The following is a 14,822-nucleotide window of genomic DNA, read 5'->3' as shown; positions in this document are numbered from 1 at the left end:
AAATGCATTTGTGAAATTCTATGCAAGCAATTCTTCCACTCCACTCTCAATTGCCAAGAAACCAATTAAGGGGAGGGCAAGAAATGCAGAGTCAATGCCGTTAACTTCCTTGTTCACCTGATTGTATTTTGACATGTTGTAAAATGACCATGAAGGAGCGGGTCCAAGCATCTTCTCATTGCATCGGTGAAGATGATCAAAATTTCAGTTGAACTTCAGTAGGTAACGTTGATGGTTGACATCATAACTTTTCGCTTCGACAGATTCCCTGAAACGACAGACGGATTCCTGATTCAGCAACATCTCATGAGAAACTTTTTGTGGCTTGATGAAGGCTGAAGGTGAATTCAACTGGCAGTCCTTAATTTGTCTCGCATCCATCTCAGTCCCGTATGTTGTAGTCTGTGAAAAAGCTTGAGCAAACTAAGATGAGCTAGCAAATCCTGCGCACGGAAATTTGGTATCGAATTTGGTAACCGTATGATAGGCCATAGGAGTACTTCAATGGAGCGATGAATAATTACGTAAAAGCGTCATCCATATACACAGAAGAAGAAAAGTAAGCAAAGCAATATGAAGATAACCGTAACTGATGCATACGTAAATTTCTGAAAATATAGAGCCGATATGTTACCAGGAGATGACGTTGGTACTCATAATAATTCTGATGTTTGGGATGTAAGAAATCTTTGGCCACTCCTCTCCACTGCCTTGTTTACAACGATCTGCAAGCCTGGAACAGTGGCAGATGGCAAGCTCCTGCAGGGGTGTTTTGCAGAGGAAGTCTGGCAGTGTTTTTAAGGATCCACAGTGCTGAATTTCCAAGGAGGAAAGGCATGGCATGATTGAAATTTCAGAACCCTCTTTGTTCCACCCTTCCGCGCCTACTTCCCACTCTTCCAACGCATCCATGGAGCGAATTCCGAGTTTTTTTCAACTTTGGGAAAAATGAGGATGATGATGATGTCAATGACGTTTCATCTTTGTCTATTCCCAGAAACTCACCACTAACCTCTTTCACCTTCCTCAATCCCTCTAGAGACAGTTCTTCAAGGCGCGGCAGTTTCCCGAGAGGAGGCAAATACTTGCATTCACTCCATTCAAATAGATCGAGCTTTCTTAAGTTGTGCAAAAACATCAACCAACTGGGCCAGGTGTTGCCTGAATGAAACCAAATGCCTAAAGATTCCCGATTTTCGTGCGGTCGCAAGATATTCAGTATTTCTGTTGTGCTTCTTGTCTGCTTGTATCGGGCATGCTCACAATTAATTGTGAGATGAGTGATTTGTTTTCTTTCCCACAGTTGTGCTTTTTCAATCTCCCTCTCATCCTCCACATTCCCCTTGAACTTTATGAAGAGACCGCCCTCAAAGTTCAAGAGTTCCAGATCTCCCAGTTGTAATGCTGCTGTAACCTCGTCGCCACCACAAGACACAACACACTCATCTATTTTTTTTCAATTTTTTTAATCTTCGAATCCCTTTTGGCAAGTACTCCAGACTCAAACAGCCACAAATATAAAGGTCCTTTAAGCTAATCAACTTTTCCATGTTATCAGGTAATTTTTCAAGTGAATAACAGAAATTGAAGCGCAAGATATACAAATTGTACAACCCACAGATACTGTTCGGCAATATCTTCCCATTCGATGACAAATCAATATACCTCAAATGTATCAATTCACTAATTTCTTTCGGGACTTCTCTTATGTTATTTCCTCTCAAATTTAATGTCCTAACACATTTTTGTTGTAGAATAAAATTTGAGTCTGAAGTAACAATGGATGAATAAAGAATTGTGAGCGTACGTAGATTTTTGCAATTGTGATATGCATTAGATGGTTGGAATGGCTTACCATGTTCCAACACTAACGTCAAATGGTGAACCTTTTCACCCAAAACCTCTAGTTCATTACCAACACCTTCAACGTCGATGATCAAACATTCGTTCTTGGTGAGAGATTGTACAAAGTCATGAACAATATCATGCATTTTGCAGCCCATAATTTTACTATCGACACTATCTTTCTCAAAATCTTGAAAAAAGGATCGTGCTATTAAGTTATCAAAAAATGCTTCACCAATTTCTCCCTTATCTTTATTCTCTTTTGAATTAAGATAATCTTGTGCCATCCAAAGATTAATCAAGTCTTCTCTCTCAAACTTATAATCTTTAGGCAAACTAGCACAATATAAAAGACAAGATTTAATTGATGGGGCCAAATCATAATAACTTAGTAACAGTGGTTGGAAAACTTTTTGCTCCATCTCTTCTCGATCCCATATCTTACTATTCAAGACACCTAGCCATTCCTTCTTTGTTCTCTTGTTGCGCATGAGACTGCCTAAAGCTTTTGCAACGAGAGGCAAACCCTTACATTTCTCCACCATTTTCTTACTAATATCTTCAAACGCCTTAGACTCATCTACATGCCTACCAAAAAATGCCATATGGTTGAAGATTGACGAACAATATTCGTTACTCAACTCTCCTAGCTAGATTGATCATGTCACTTGTTGCTCTCATCGTATCAACAACATCACGTTGTCTTGTGGTTACCAGTATTCTACTACCTTTAGCACCACTTTGGACAAGTGGTACCCTTAACTGTTCCCACTTTTCATGATCATGAGTCCACACATCATCTAGAACTATGAGAAATCTCTTGCCCTCGATGGATTTTGACATACACTCCAAGACATGGCTCAACTGATCATTTGAACTTGGAGTGTTATCACCGGTTATTGCTTTGGCAATCTTAATCACATCAAAAGGATCTGAGACACAAATCCACACTCTCTTTTCAAAATAGGCAATAACATTGTCGTCATGATAAACTAGTTGGGTCAAAGTTGTCTTACCCGTTCCTCCCATCCCTAAAACAGGGATGACAAGGACCCCCCTATGGTCTTCTCTACCCTCACTCAACAACTTTGTTATCAAAAAATCTTTTTCTTTTTCTCGACCAAAAACCTTGGACATGTCAACAAAGTGAGAAGTCTCTTGTCGTGTAGGTACTTGTTGAATGCCGTTTTCATTGGGTTGAAACACAAGCGTGTTTCTTCTTTGCTCATCTATCACACTTAGCCTATCATTCAGATCTTTTATCTTAAGCACAATGTCATGGCGAAAGATTACCTCTCTAGCTTTGCGAAAACAAAAGCAACTAGAGGAAGCAGAGAAAGTTACCTTCTTCTTCTTCTTCTTCTTCTCAAGAACAACAGCATTTTCAGCTTCTCGTTCTTGCTGCTCAACTTGTTGTCTCAGCACATCAGTGTTCCACTCGTCCAGCACGTCCTCCATCTCGAAGGATATGTTCTTCAACTTATCCAACCAGATTCTGACACTGGCCTTCTTCACTTGTCTTCGCTCCGCATCTTCGAGAACAGCTTGAATGCCTATGAGTTTGGCAGCGAAATCTTCAACTTCTTTGGTGACGTTCAAAACAAGTTTCACCTCTCCTGCTACGTATTCATAAGCTGTTGAAGTTAGCCGATCCAGTAGCATGGAAATGAGCCCGTCAGCCATCTTTCAGCCTCTCTCCAGAAATGGGGTGACAGTGAAAGAAAGAAATAGGGAAGCCTGTAGACGAATGATGGATGAACAAGAAATGCAATGCTGAATATGTGGGTGTGCCGTTGCTTTTGCCTGGCTGATTATATAACTCCAAGTCAAATTAGTTTTGAAGGGGACAGACAGTCTTCCGCCTTTGCTGGATCTCAATTGGATAATGTTAAAGAGATTAAATTTAGAGATTAAACTTGCAAACTAAATGATGTGTCATCGATAAAAACAAACAAGTTTATGAACGTTTAAGTAATAAACCAATCATTAACTTTTATGTCTTTTAATTCTCAAAACTTTATCTACGAATTTAATCTCTTTAACATTATCTATTGCAATTATAATATAATCCAAAGTTTTAACTTTTTTTAATGACAATTACTTGAAAGTTGTGAAGAAAAAGACAATAAGGAAATATAATTAACGCTATGGAGCGTGAAAAATCACAGAAATGAGTGCCTGTGCCGACTGCCGAGGCCACTTTTGGTCCTAAAAATTGTTTAACAATTGAAACCGAAAAAATTGAGAGAACAGAGAAACGCGTGATGGTTGTGATGTCTTATTCTATGGAGGACAACCCCAATTCACATCGCACCTTAGCAATAAAGTAATTGAATACATCGAGGTTTTTACTGTAAAAACAAGGTTCTTTCTCTTAAATTGTGAAATTTATTCTCAACATAATTCGTGAGCCAAAATTTTGAACTTCATGATTTTTGCAAACGATTAATCCAGAATATGCAAATCACATACCTTAATGATTAGCTTGTCAAATGTCGTCTACAACTTGTATCTTGAGCGGTCCGTAGACGAGCCGTTGTTGTGGAGGAAATTGAGTTTCTCTCTCTAGCCTTGTTTGCATGCTAAAACCCTAATACGTGTTTTTCAACATATAATTAATTATCATCACAATAATAAAGTAGGAAACCAATTTCATAATTTGACCAATAAAATTACTTCCAAATCAATATTCTTTTTTTTTAGTACATCAATATTTTTATACTAAGGAAATGGAGAATTCGGCAAAGCCACACAATGGGTAGTCTAATTTGGTTTCGAATTCGCCATCCACGAGATTCAAATCTAAACAGAGAAATATTATCAGACCGTAATACTAAGTGGCTCAAAATCAATATCCGTTGAACCTAAATAAATCACACATGAATTATTCCATATATGGACCACACTAAAATATTGAAATATTCTTACACAAGCAGGCGTGCTCACAGTCTCACAAGAGACTTCCGCCTTTGATGGATCTAAATTATAATATAATCCAAAGTTTAACATTCTTTAGGGATCAATAGTTGGAAAGATTTTTCAGTGTGACCGTCACATGAGGTGGTACATCATGTATCCCTATATAAAAGGTGGGTTATATGTGTTAAAAGGTTAATAAAGTAAAAATTAAAATTTTTCACCACTTACATAAAAACACATGGCGTATCATCCGTATTCTCATCACAATTAAAAATTTCTTCATTAGTTAGAAGTTGGTGAAGAAAAAGACAATTAGAAAATATAAGTAACGGTTTGGAGTGTGAAAATCACAGAAATCAGTTCATGTGCCGCGACTGCCGAGGCCACTTTTGGTCCTAGAAATTGTTTAACAATTGAAACAGAAAAAATTGAGAGAACAGAGAAAAATGCAGGATGGTTGTGATGCCTTACTCTGTAAACAACTCCAATTCACACCCTAGCATTAAAGTAATTGAATCAATTGAAGTCTTTACTGTTCAAACAATTGGTAATATTAGGAATAGTTTAACATTCTTTTTCTTATAACGTGAAATTGATTCTCAACTCGACTCCTCACTTAACATTTTTTTCACGTGAGTACATGACATGCATTTTTTTTGTTGTTGTTTGGATTGTGGTAAGATGAGGACAATTCATGTCACTACAAGAATATATTGTGTTATAGTGCAATCGAATTGACTTTCCTAGCTTGTTTTAAGTGCTTTTAGCAAGTAGAGCTAAAAGTTTTTTCAGATAATCAAAAGTGTTTTAAGTGCGTTTGTAAGGAGTTGGGAGCTCTTGTCGAGTTTTTACTTAGAAACTACTTCCAGCTCAAGACTTGGGAAATTTTTGTGGTCTCGTATTCTAAAAGGCTTTCATCTTTAGACAATGCCAGGTGATTGGGATTTAACCATTTCTAGCAGGTTCCGTGCATGCCAAGTTTTAAATTAAATTTTGAGTTATTCAGATGAAGCATGTCTCGTGAGTCTGGTCATGTTATATATGTTTAGATGGGAAGACAACTGATTGTTACCACAAAAAATTGAAGGAGATGTAGTAAACATCTCATGGGGCTGTACCAGTATATGATAGATTGATTCTAGCATGCATACAACCGGCCTATATATATATGTCTCATGTGATATTTGTGAGAGGTAGAAACGAGCAATGAGTTCCAAATATTTGACAAATTTGACAGTAACACAAACCCTTGCTGTTAAATTTGACAAATTTGAGAGGTAGAAACAACCAGTATATAAATATATTTCTTGTGATACTTGTGTATAGCAGCCCACATCCTTACTATTAAATTTGACAGCAACGTCAAATATTCTTCTTCGCCGAGCTCCTACTTCTTCCCCCATTTTCTAATTCGCCGATACAAATATTCTTCTTCGCCAAGCTCCTACTTCTTCCCCCGTTTTCTGATTCGCCAATACTACCCAATAGTTGGTTTCCTTAGTTCCTCTAGACTTGCCAAAATCCAATCTTTTATTTTACCAATCCCCCAATCCTCCTCTGGTTTTTCTAGGGTTTCCTTCATATATGTTCATCAGATTGGGGATTTGATTTTGTATTTTAATTTTATATTAATCTTTCGCTTAGCTTTTTTATTTTTAAATACTAGATTTCTGAATACCGAAAATTCTTATTTGGTTGTTTCCTTTGTTTTTCTGGGAAAATTCTTATTTGGGTTTTTTTTTGGGATACTTTCAAAGACCATCTCCAAAGGAAATATCAAATTTTAAACCTAAAATTTAAATTTGAATACCTATGTGACAATTTGACATCTTTTAAAATTTTAGTCTCCATCCCATATGTCAAATTGAACTATTATTTTATTACATTATTGTCTTTTTATAATTTTTATTTTATATTTATATTTTACAAATCCCACCTCACATCTTCAAAGGTAAGAATTTTCCCAAAAAAACCCATATAAGATTTTTTCCAGGAAAACAAAGGAAACAACCCAGATAAGAATTTTCGGTTTTCCTCTTCAAGGGTTCAATTTTTCATTTGCTGCAGAAGCACTAACCAATATGGTATTCAGAAACCCAGTATTTAAAAATAAAAACCCAAAAAGCTAAGCAAAAGATTAATATAAAATTAAAATACAAAATCAAATCCCCAATCTAATGAACAGATATGAAAGAAATCCTAAAAAAAACAGAGGAGGATTAGGGGATTTGTAAAATAAAAGATGGGATTTTGGTAAGCCTGGAGGAACTGAGGAAACCAACTATTGGGTAGTATCGGCGAATCAGAAAATGGGGGAAGAGGTAGGAGCTCGATGAAGAAGAATATTTGTATCGGCGAATCAGAAAATGGGGGAAGAAGTAGGAGCTCGACGAAGAAGAATATTCAACATTGCTGTCAAATTTGACAGCAAGGGTGTGGGCTGCTATTCCATGTCATGCCACATCAGATTTGACTTCTTGTTTGAAAAATTTTGTTGTTGCCTTTTATGACTGTTGAAGCTTATTTGAACATTTTGATAGCTCCTTTGGAGATGCTCGAAGAGGTGGGGTGGGATTTGTAAAATATAATTGTCTCGAATCAATAAGACAAATAGATAATTTAAACCGGTAATTAACAATTCAAAACCTACATGCATAATATTATAACCAAATTAAAAAGCACAAAGCATAATCCCTAACTGATGAGGAAAATCTGCCCAGAATTTGCACAACCATGTTTTGGACCCAAGTCTCTTCCAAAACCAAATCTAAGAGATTTGTTTTCTACGAGAATTTAAACTTTGTTTTAAAATGAAACTATAGGGATTGTCAAACATTGGTTTGGACGAAATATAAGAGTTTCTCTGATATTTAATGGTTGTGTCAGAAATATTGACTATATATATCGATTTTAGCCTAAACTTAAGAGATTCTCCGACATAAGTGAAGTCTAAACTTCACTGCTCATTTTCATATCTTTCTCTAATTTTTTTTGGATATTTTCATAGAAATGTTGACCGTATCGAAGAAATTTTAATCACTGGGGTATTGGGTTACATAGGACAGGTATAAAATAGTATTGTTGGTTGTTTCTTGGTTGTTATTGTTGTTCTGTAGATGATAGGTGAGCAGGAAATACAAGACCTCCTGGTATATATGCCTTTTGCAGCCGGATGTTTCTAGTCTGCAGGGGCCTAAGTTCATGGCTTGTTGATTTGCAGAATATGAGAGGAGGAAGGAGATTATGCAGTGGTTGATCTTAATTATGTGCATAATTTGGAAGATTGGGAATGCTGCTGTTTTTACAGAGGCTGGAGGGGAGAGTTTGGAAGATCAGAAATTTGAAGGACGTTCGTTTCTGAATGCTAAATTATATGAAAGCCAACCTAGAATTAAGGAGTAGATAATTACACGCACAACAGCTGAAAACTAATCTTAAGAAGCCAAAAGTAATTAAGGGTAAACTAGGTATGAAAATAATCAAATCATACAAAATGCAAAGAAATAGGGTAACTTGCTTATGTGGATTCCCAATCATCGGACCTAATTCAGTAAGGAGTAAAAATTGGACTGTTGCCATAGAGACTCCTAAAAATGGACTTAATTATATCGTCTCTCTGTTGTTGTTGTTTTTTTTTTTTTTTTTTCTTCAATAGAGCGATAGTGTTTCAGTGAGTTAAATAGTTAATTGTTAGAGATTTAGTGGAGCGATAATATTTTAGTGGATTAGATAGTTGAACCAAGATCTTCTCTGGATCTAAAAAATCTAAGCCTAATGATAAAATAATCCGAACCGTTGAAATTTGATCTAACGGCTACGATTATTATAAGTTTTAGAAGCTCCCTATTTGTAACCGTTAGATCAAATTTTAATGGTCCGGATCATTTGATCTTTAGGCTTAAATTTTTTAGATTCGGAAAGGATCTGGGTTCTGGATTGTTAATTGTTAGAGATAAAATAATCAGCAGAGATTGAACCCGCAATATTATGCATAAAATCGGTCTCTTTAGTGTGTGTTAGATAGTTAATTGTTAGTGCTGCCTAATCCATTGCTTCTGTCAAAGCTCCCCTCTTGAGAAACATTCAAAATTCTAAGCAAATTAACAATATTCGTGATTGCAAATCAGTTGTGGTAATATGGGGTTATTTTACTCATTCAACATATGTACAAATAACATCAGATTTTTGAAATTCTTCTACCCTTACACTTTTAATCAAAGATTAATTAGACTAGAAGAACCATATTTCCTGACAACACCATCGCAAACTCAGCTCGATGCAGGCAGGAACACTGGCAAGATTCAAGTTAGGGTTTCTACACGTTCGGTTTCGTCGTGGAAGCCGCCGAGAATCGTGAAGCATTTACAGTCGTAGCAACGGTACATTCTTGCAGATCAGCCAATGAATACGATCTCCAAGCTGCATAACTTCCTAGTGCACAAGCGTTACCCGGTGGGAGAGGTGGCCGCGGCGACGACGGATTTGAGCTCGAATTGGATTCCTCACTTGTGCTACTAGTACTGCTTTCCGAGCAGCTGCCCAGCTTCACAGCCAGAGCCAATGCGCTTCGACTGGACGGAATCGGCCTCTTTGAAATTCCGCCGCTATTGCTTCTCAGCGGGAAGGAGGTTCGGTTCTTCTCCCACATGTGGTTGGAGGCAAGGAGGTTCCTGCGTTTTCGGGTGTAGGCATTGTCTGGTTTTGCAAGCTCCTTGATGTTGGAAGAAGATGAAGCTTCTACTAGACTTGTGAAGGACTTGGATTTATAGTTGTAGTGCTTTGAGATCCCTCTCCTGCAATTTTTTCATAATTTCATCAGTCAAAAAGCACCAAACAAACTCCGATTACAGACGTGAATTAGGTTCGTTGATCAGTTTAAATTAGGTTACATAAATTAGAGTAAATTAGAATATCGCTTTCTGTAACATGCATAACACCCAACAGAAAAAAAAGGTAAAAGACAGTATTTTATCATTTTGGTCTTATTTAAAGAAATTTTTTTACGGAACAACCAAGATGATCAACGATGGATAAACTCAGAAATCACTTTGATCGATTTTAAACGACGAAAGTAAGAAGGCATGACAATTTCATAAATTATTTTGAGTACATACCAAAGTAAAATTTGCAGTTAAAAATGAAAAAAAGATTTAACTGCTAACCTCATGGGTAAAACTTCCTCCAACTCGTTCATCATATCCAACGGACCTTTATACGAGCTCTGAGCCTCATCATTTTCGCCGCCGTCGTATCTCTCCGATTCATCGTCGCTGTTCTTCCCGATCGACGACGAACTCGAAGAAGAAACCGAAACCTCACCGGCGGGAACCCCCCGGCGGTTTTCCGGCGAGTCGAAGAGCAACCCACCACACGCGACCCCGCCGTGCGCGAACCCAGACGACGGCGCGATGCCGATCCTAGCCGCTGTGCTATTCAATGCAATCGACATTAATGTATCACAAACGCAATCTAAATCTGACAAATCAGGCAAAGTAATCGATTTGGGATTTCAACGGAGGGACGACCGGTCGATGAGCGGCGGCAGATCTTGAGATTGTTGGTCGAAAGCAGCTTTAGATTTGCCGGAGGAGGAAACGCATCGTGTCTCTCTTTTCATACACTTTGTTGTCTGGGGATTAATTTGTATATATAGCTTTAAGGTGGTTGAGATTAAGTGGTTGGATAATGATTAATTAATGCTTGATTATGTGATTAGGAGAGGATAATGTTCCTAATTAATTAATTTTATAATTAGTAAAAAAAATTGATGGCACTGCAGAGCCAGCACAGACTTTAGAGTTTAGGCCTTATCCTCAAATCCCTTTGCCAACTAAGATGTACCTTGCAATATTTTTCAAGGAGCTGTCATCCCCTGCTTCGCATCCGATTCTACTTGCTCTGTTTCCATCTCGGTTCTTTACTCTTTACACTTTTTCAATTTTTTTTTTTTCGTTTTTCTAATTTTGATCGAATAAACCAAAGATGAATCGAGTGAAAGAATAAAAATAAATAAATTTGTATGTAAGAAAAACTTAAAGTGAAAATATTCATTTTCAGCTTGAGATGTAAAAAACATTTGCTGGAAATTTTAATCACTGAATAATAACTTAATATCTTGATTTGATTAATTGATGTTTTTATATGCTGTGAAATGTTTTGAATTAACATTGTTTTTAACATCTCTAATATTAGAAAATTAGAAATCGTTTTAGACAAAATCATGTGTTTAGGGATAATTGTTTTTTATCTAGTCGAGTAATTCTTATATGAATTTGACAAAAGCATTTTGGCTAAAATGATTCTTGAAATTGACATAACTTTTTACGTGTATCTCTAAAATTTAAAATCAATAGAACTGGTTCCTGAATCTACTGTCAATCATTTTGGTCATTCCATAAAAAATCTCTATTAAATAAGGAAAATATGACAAAAATACTCTAAACTTTTGTCAACTTATTTTGGTCCATTGTTTATTAGTTTGATGGTAATTTTGTCATTTTGGTCTTATTTAATAGATCTTTTTCATGATCAAAATGATTAACAGTAGATAAAGTTACAGACAATTTCTATCGATTTCAAATTTCAAGGATTAAAATGAGAAGTTATGCAAAATTGAAGACTATTTTGACTGAAATGCCGTTATATTTTGAAATTTTTAGTTGGTATAGTAAAATTGTACAATATTTTAAAATATTAAATACTTCGAAACTTCGAGCCCTTAAATCCAATTTAGTTAAAACAAAAAAAGTTTAAATAGTGGTTGAACGATATCCGGTGCTATAACATGATCAACATGATAGAATAAAGCTAAAAGGGATTTTATTGGTCGAGATTTGGGGGCACCAAGAAAAGAGTTGCACCGGATAAAAATGGAAACTCCGTCTCCCGATGGGAGTCATAGACTTGGGGCGCATCCTACCTGAAAAACCGCCCACAGTTTGTTCTTGGCATGCCACGTTGAGTCATCAGAAGCTTCCACGTCGAAGAATGTGGTCGGCCCTCGGGAGGGAGAGAGTACTTATTTATTTTAGGTTTGTGTCGGGTTGGGAAGCCACCGGTCCTTCAACGAGATGCTCTTCGAATTCTTTTTGTAGAAATTCTACAAATTCTTAATTTGTATTCGTTCATCTTATATCATGTAATCAGAAATTATTTTAAATACTTTTATTTAAAATTAAAAATAAACAATACTAAACTAAAATTGATCTAACAATATACGATAAACCGATACAATTTAAAGATTCTTAAAATCCTTATAAAAATGATTGGGAGAGGAACCTTATTCCTCCTTCTTATCCTCGTCAGTTGTGACTGGTGAAGCTTATCCAAAAGGGCGTGGGTCCCCCCACCATCTCCCTCTCTCTAAACCCACTTTTGAAAACGAATTCGGATAAGGTTTTGCTTCTTTGTCTACCCACCTTGATAAGTTAATTAATTCGAGGATCTTATCACAGATGATTTTCTGTTTCACCGACCCATTAGTTTGCAAACTTATCAATCTAACATCGCTTCTTAATATGGTGTTTATCATCCAACTTTATTAGTAACATTGTTAATATGCTGACTTGGAATATGTGGAGCCCATCATACTAATTATTTGTCACCTGTATTAATAAAAATTCAATTTTATAAAATTGCTTAAATTTTTTAAAAGTATGGTGAATATAATTATTAATAAGAATACGATTGTGTAAAACTAAGGTAGAATTCGAAATAGAATTGGGATATCAAATCTTCATAGATCTGTATTATTTATAAGGTAAAAAAATTCATCATGATTACTATAAATACACGTGCAAGATAAAAGGTGAACGCAAAATTATCAGAAATTAAAATGGATTTAAGTTTTATTTTTTCTTGTAGAGAAAGGCATTGGTTGAAATGGTGATATTCCTTGTTGTGGCATCTTGCCGATGCTTGTAGACAATGATGGAAAAGCAAGGATTGATTTGTTTATGTAGTTGGTAGCTATATGATATACTTTTTGTAGAGGTCCTTGCGAATCATGGAGATTAATCAATCAATCAACCAACAGGGGATCTTATGGAGAATTAAAATCTTATAGAGATGAAAGAGAAGAAAGAAGAAAGAAAAACAAATTGGGTTTTAACCCAATTGGGCATGTCATATTACTTCACAGTTGTGAGATGAGCTTGTCGTTATAGAGACTCGACAACTACACCAACTTGTTCGACACCATTTTGATTATGCTCTCTAAAAGACACATGGACTGTAAGTTGAACCAACTAATTAATTAACTTCCAATAGAGTGGTACTTTTCTTTCTGATGTTCAAAATATGTCTCAAGTTCTACTCTCCACTTATCCAATAATAAAATAACAAAAAAGATACAATAAGCCAATTAATCAATCCAATGCAATATCAATATTTGTTAGACTATATAGGAAGCCTACATATTTCTTCCTTTCATCATTCATTAATGATCAAATGTTAAAGCTTAGCATATTTTACACGAGTACATATAAACAATGCAACAATTCGAAGAAAGAGAAAGTTAAAACTAGAGACGGAATAATGCTAGTTAATTAGCTTCTTTTTTTTTTTTTTTGGCTGGTTAAGTGTTGGTTTCGTCGTTTGTTTGCCTTCAAAAAAGACCATGTGGGCATTTTTGTGATGTCTCATAGTAGAGCTTCTTTGTCGGAAAAGTGTTGTGTTTTGCAAGTTCATCATAAATTGACACAAAGTTTTGTCCTAATGAGCGTAAGTTATCTCTCCGTTTGTTAAATGTGGTTATGTGGGGTACATTTTATATTTTCTTTTTATTGCGTTTGTAATCATAAAATTGTATTCATGATGGATAATATTCCTCGGTTTATTTGATTAGTAAAATTTTTATTACCTTAAAAATACAGATATACATATTCAAGTTAGACTAGTTAATTAGATTAATGTGCTCGTCTCTTTACTCTTTTTAAGTTCAAACCCCTTAGGCCATCTCTAAGCGAAGGGTCCAGAGGGCCAGAGGGTCGAAAATAGCCCGAAAACCGTCTCCAACCGAGGGCTAGGCCAGAGGGCTCGTGGAATATGAGAGGGCCCCATGGAATCTGAAAAGGCTGGAGGGTTAGCCAGAAAACTGATTAAACCTGTTGGTTATAACCGACAGGAATACATTCATTGTATTTAATATAAATGTATTCTTGTCGGTTATTTTGAATCCAACGGCTAGCTGACGTTAGCTACTTGGCGCCAGTTACCGTTGGATTCAATTTTTTTTTTTTAGGTTTTTTGGGCCTTTTTTTTAAAAAAAAAAAAGAAAAAAAATTCTATTTAAAAAAATAAAAAATTCTATTTTTTTTCCTATAAATACCTAAACCATTCCTCACAAAATTTTCACCATTCCTACACCATTTCAATTCTCATATTTTCCTTCCTCTTTCAAAAATCTATCCTTCAATTTTTTTAATAATTTTGAAATGGCTTCGTCTGCAATGAAAGGTAGGGCTTGGACCTGAAAAGAAGATGAAGCTCTTTACAAGGCTTATAGATGGGTGTCGGAAGATAGTGTGAGGGGGAATTGTCAAACAAATGACAGTGTTTGGACTCATGTGTCCAAAAAATATTTAGAGTTCTATGAAGGCACCACTCCAGTGAATATTCGAAACCACGAGAGTTGTTCTTCAAGATGGAAGAAACATCTTCAGCCAAGTTTGAACAAATGGCATCAAGCATTGTTAGCAGCCGCAAGTAGACATGAAAGTGGCGCTAATTACTGCGACGAAGTAAGTGTTTTCACAATTTATTTTAAATATTTAATTATATTACATTTAATCTCATAAATTAATTTCCTTTAATTTTTTTCTTGGTACGCCAAGCGGAGGAATTGTATATGGACAGCAGCTTGAAACCCTTTCAGTTTCACAGTTGTTGGGAAATTTGTAAAGGGTGGGTGTTATTTGAAGATCCACCACAGAGAGCTCCTACGTCAGTGTTCAGAACTGCATCCTCAATTGCAGATATGGATGAAGATGGATCTCCAACCATTCAACAAACAAGGGTAGAAAATCCGTCTTCTGGTGAAAGTTCCATACCTAGGGTTA

At 35.9% G+C, this 14,822-nt stretch overlaps 1 protein-coding gene and 1 pseudogene across 2 annotated transcripts; both read right to left on the bottom strand.

Moving 5' to 3' along the window:
- Window positions 1-319: 319 nt before the first annotated feature.
- LOC137718151 (disease resistance protein RGA2-like) lies at window positions 320-3,640 on the bottom strand (annotated as a pseudogene). The gene is made up of 2 exons (XR_015965459.1): window positions 635-3,640; window positions 320-443 (listed from the first exon to the last, which is right to left on the bottom strand). The product of XR_015965459.1 is annotated as a disease resistance protein RGA2-like (transcript).
- A 5,251-nt stretch (window positions 3,641-8,891) lies between these two features.
- LOC137718313 (uncharacterized) lies at window positions 8,892-10,475 on the bottom strand. Its single transcript, XM_068457837.2, has 2 exons — window positions 9,927-10,475; window positions 8,892-9,557 (listed from the first exon to the last, which is right to left on the bottom strand). The coding sequence occupies exons 1-2, from the start codon at window positions 10,211-10,213 to the stop codon at window positions 9,080-9,082; spliced, it is 765 nt and encodes a 254-aa protein (XP_068313938.2). The 5' UTR covers window positions 10,214-10,475; the 3' UTR covers window positions 8,892-9,079.
- Between the last annotated feature and the right edge of the window lie 4,347 nt (window positions 10,476-14,822).

The sequence above is a fragment of the Pyrus communis genome, chromosome 8 (genome assembly GCF_041283825.1).
Source record: "Pyrus communis isolate YQ-2024b chromosome 8, ASM4128382v1, whole genome shotgun sequence".
NCBI lineage: Eukaryota > Viridiplantae > Streptophyta > Magnoliopsida > Rosales > Rosaceae > Pyrus > Pyrus communis.
This window is presented reverse-complemented; position numbering and strand designations above follow the sequence as displayed.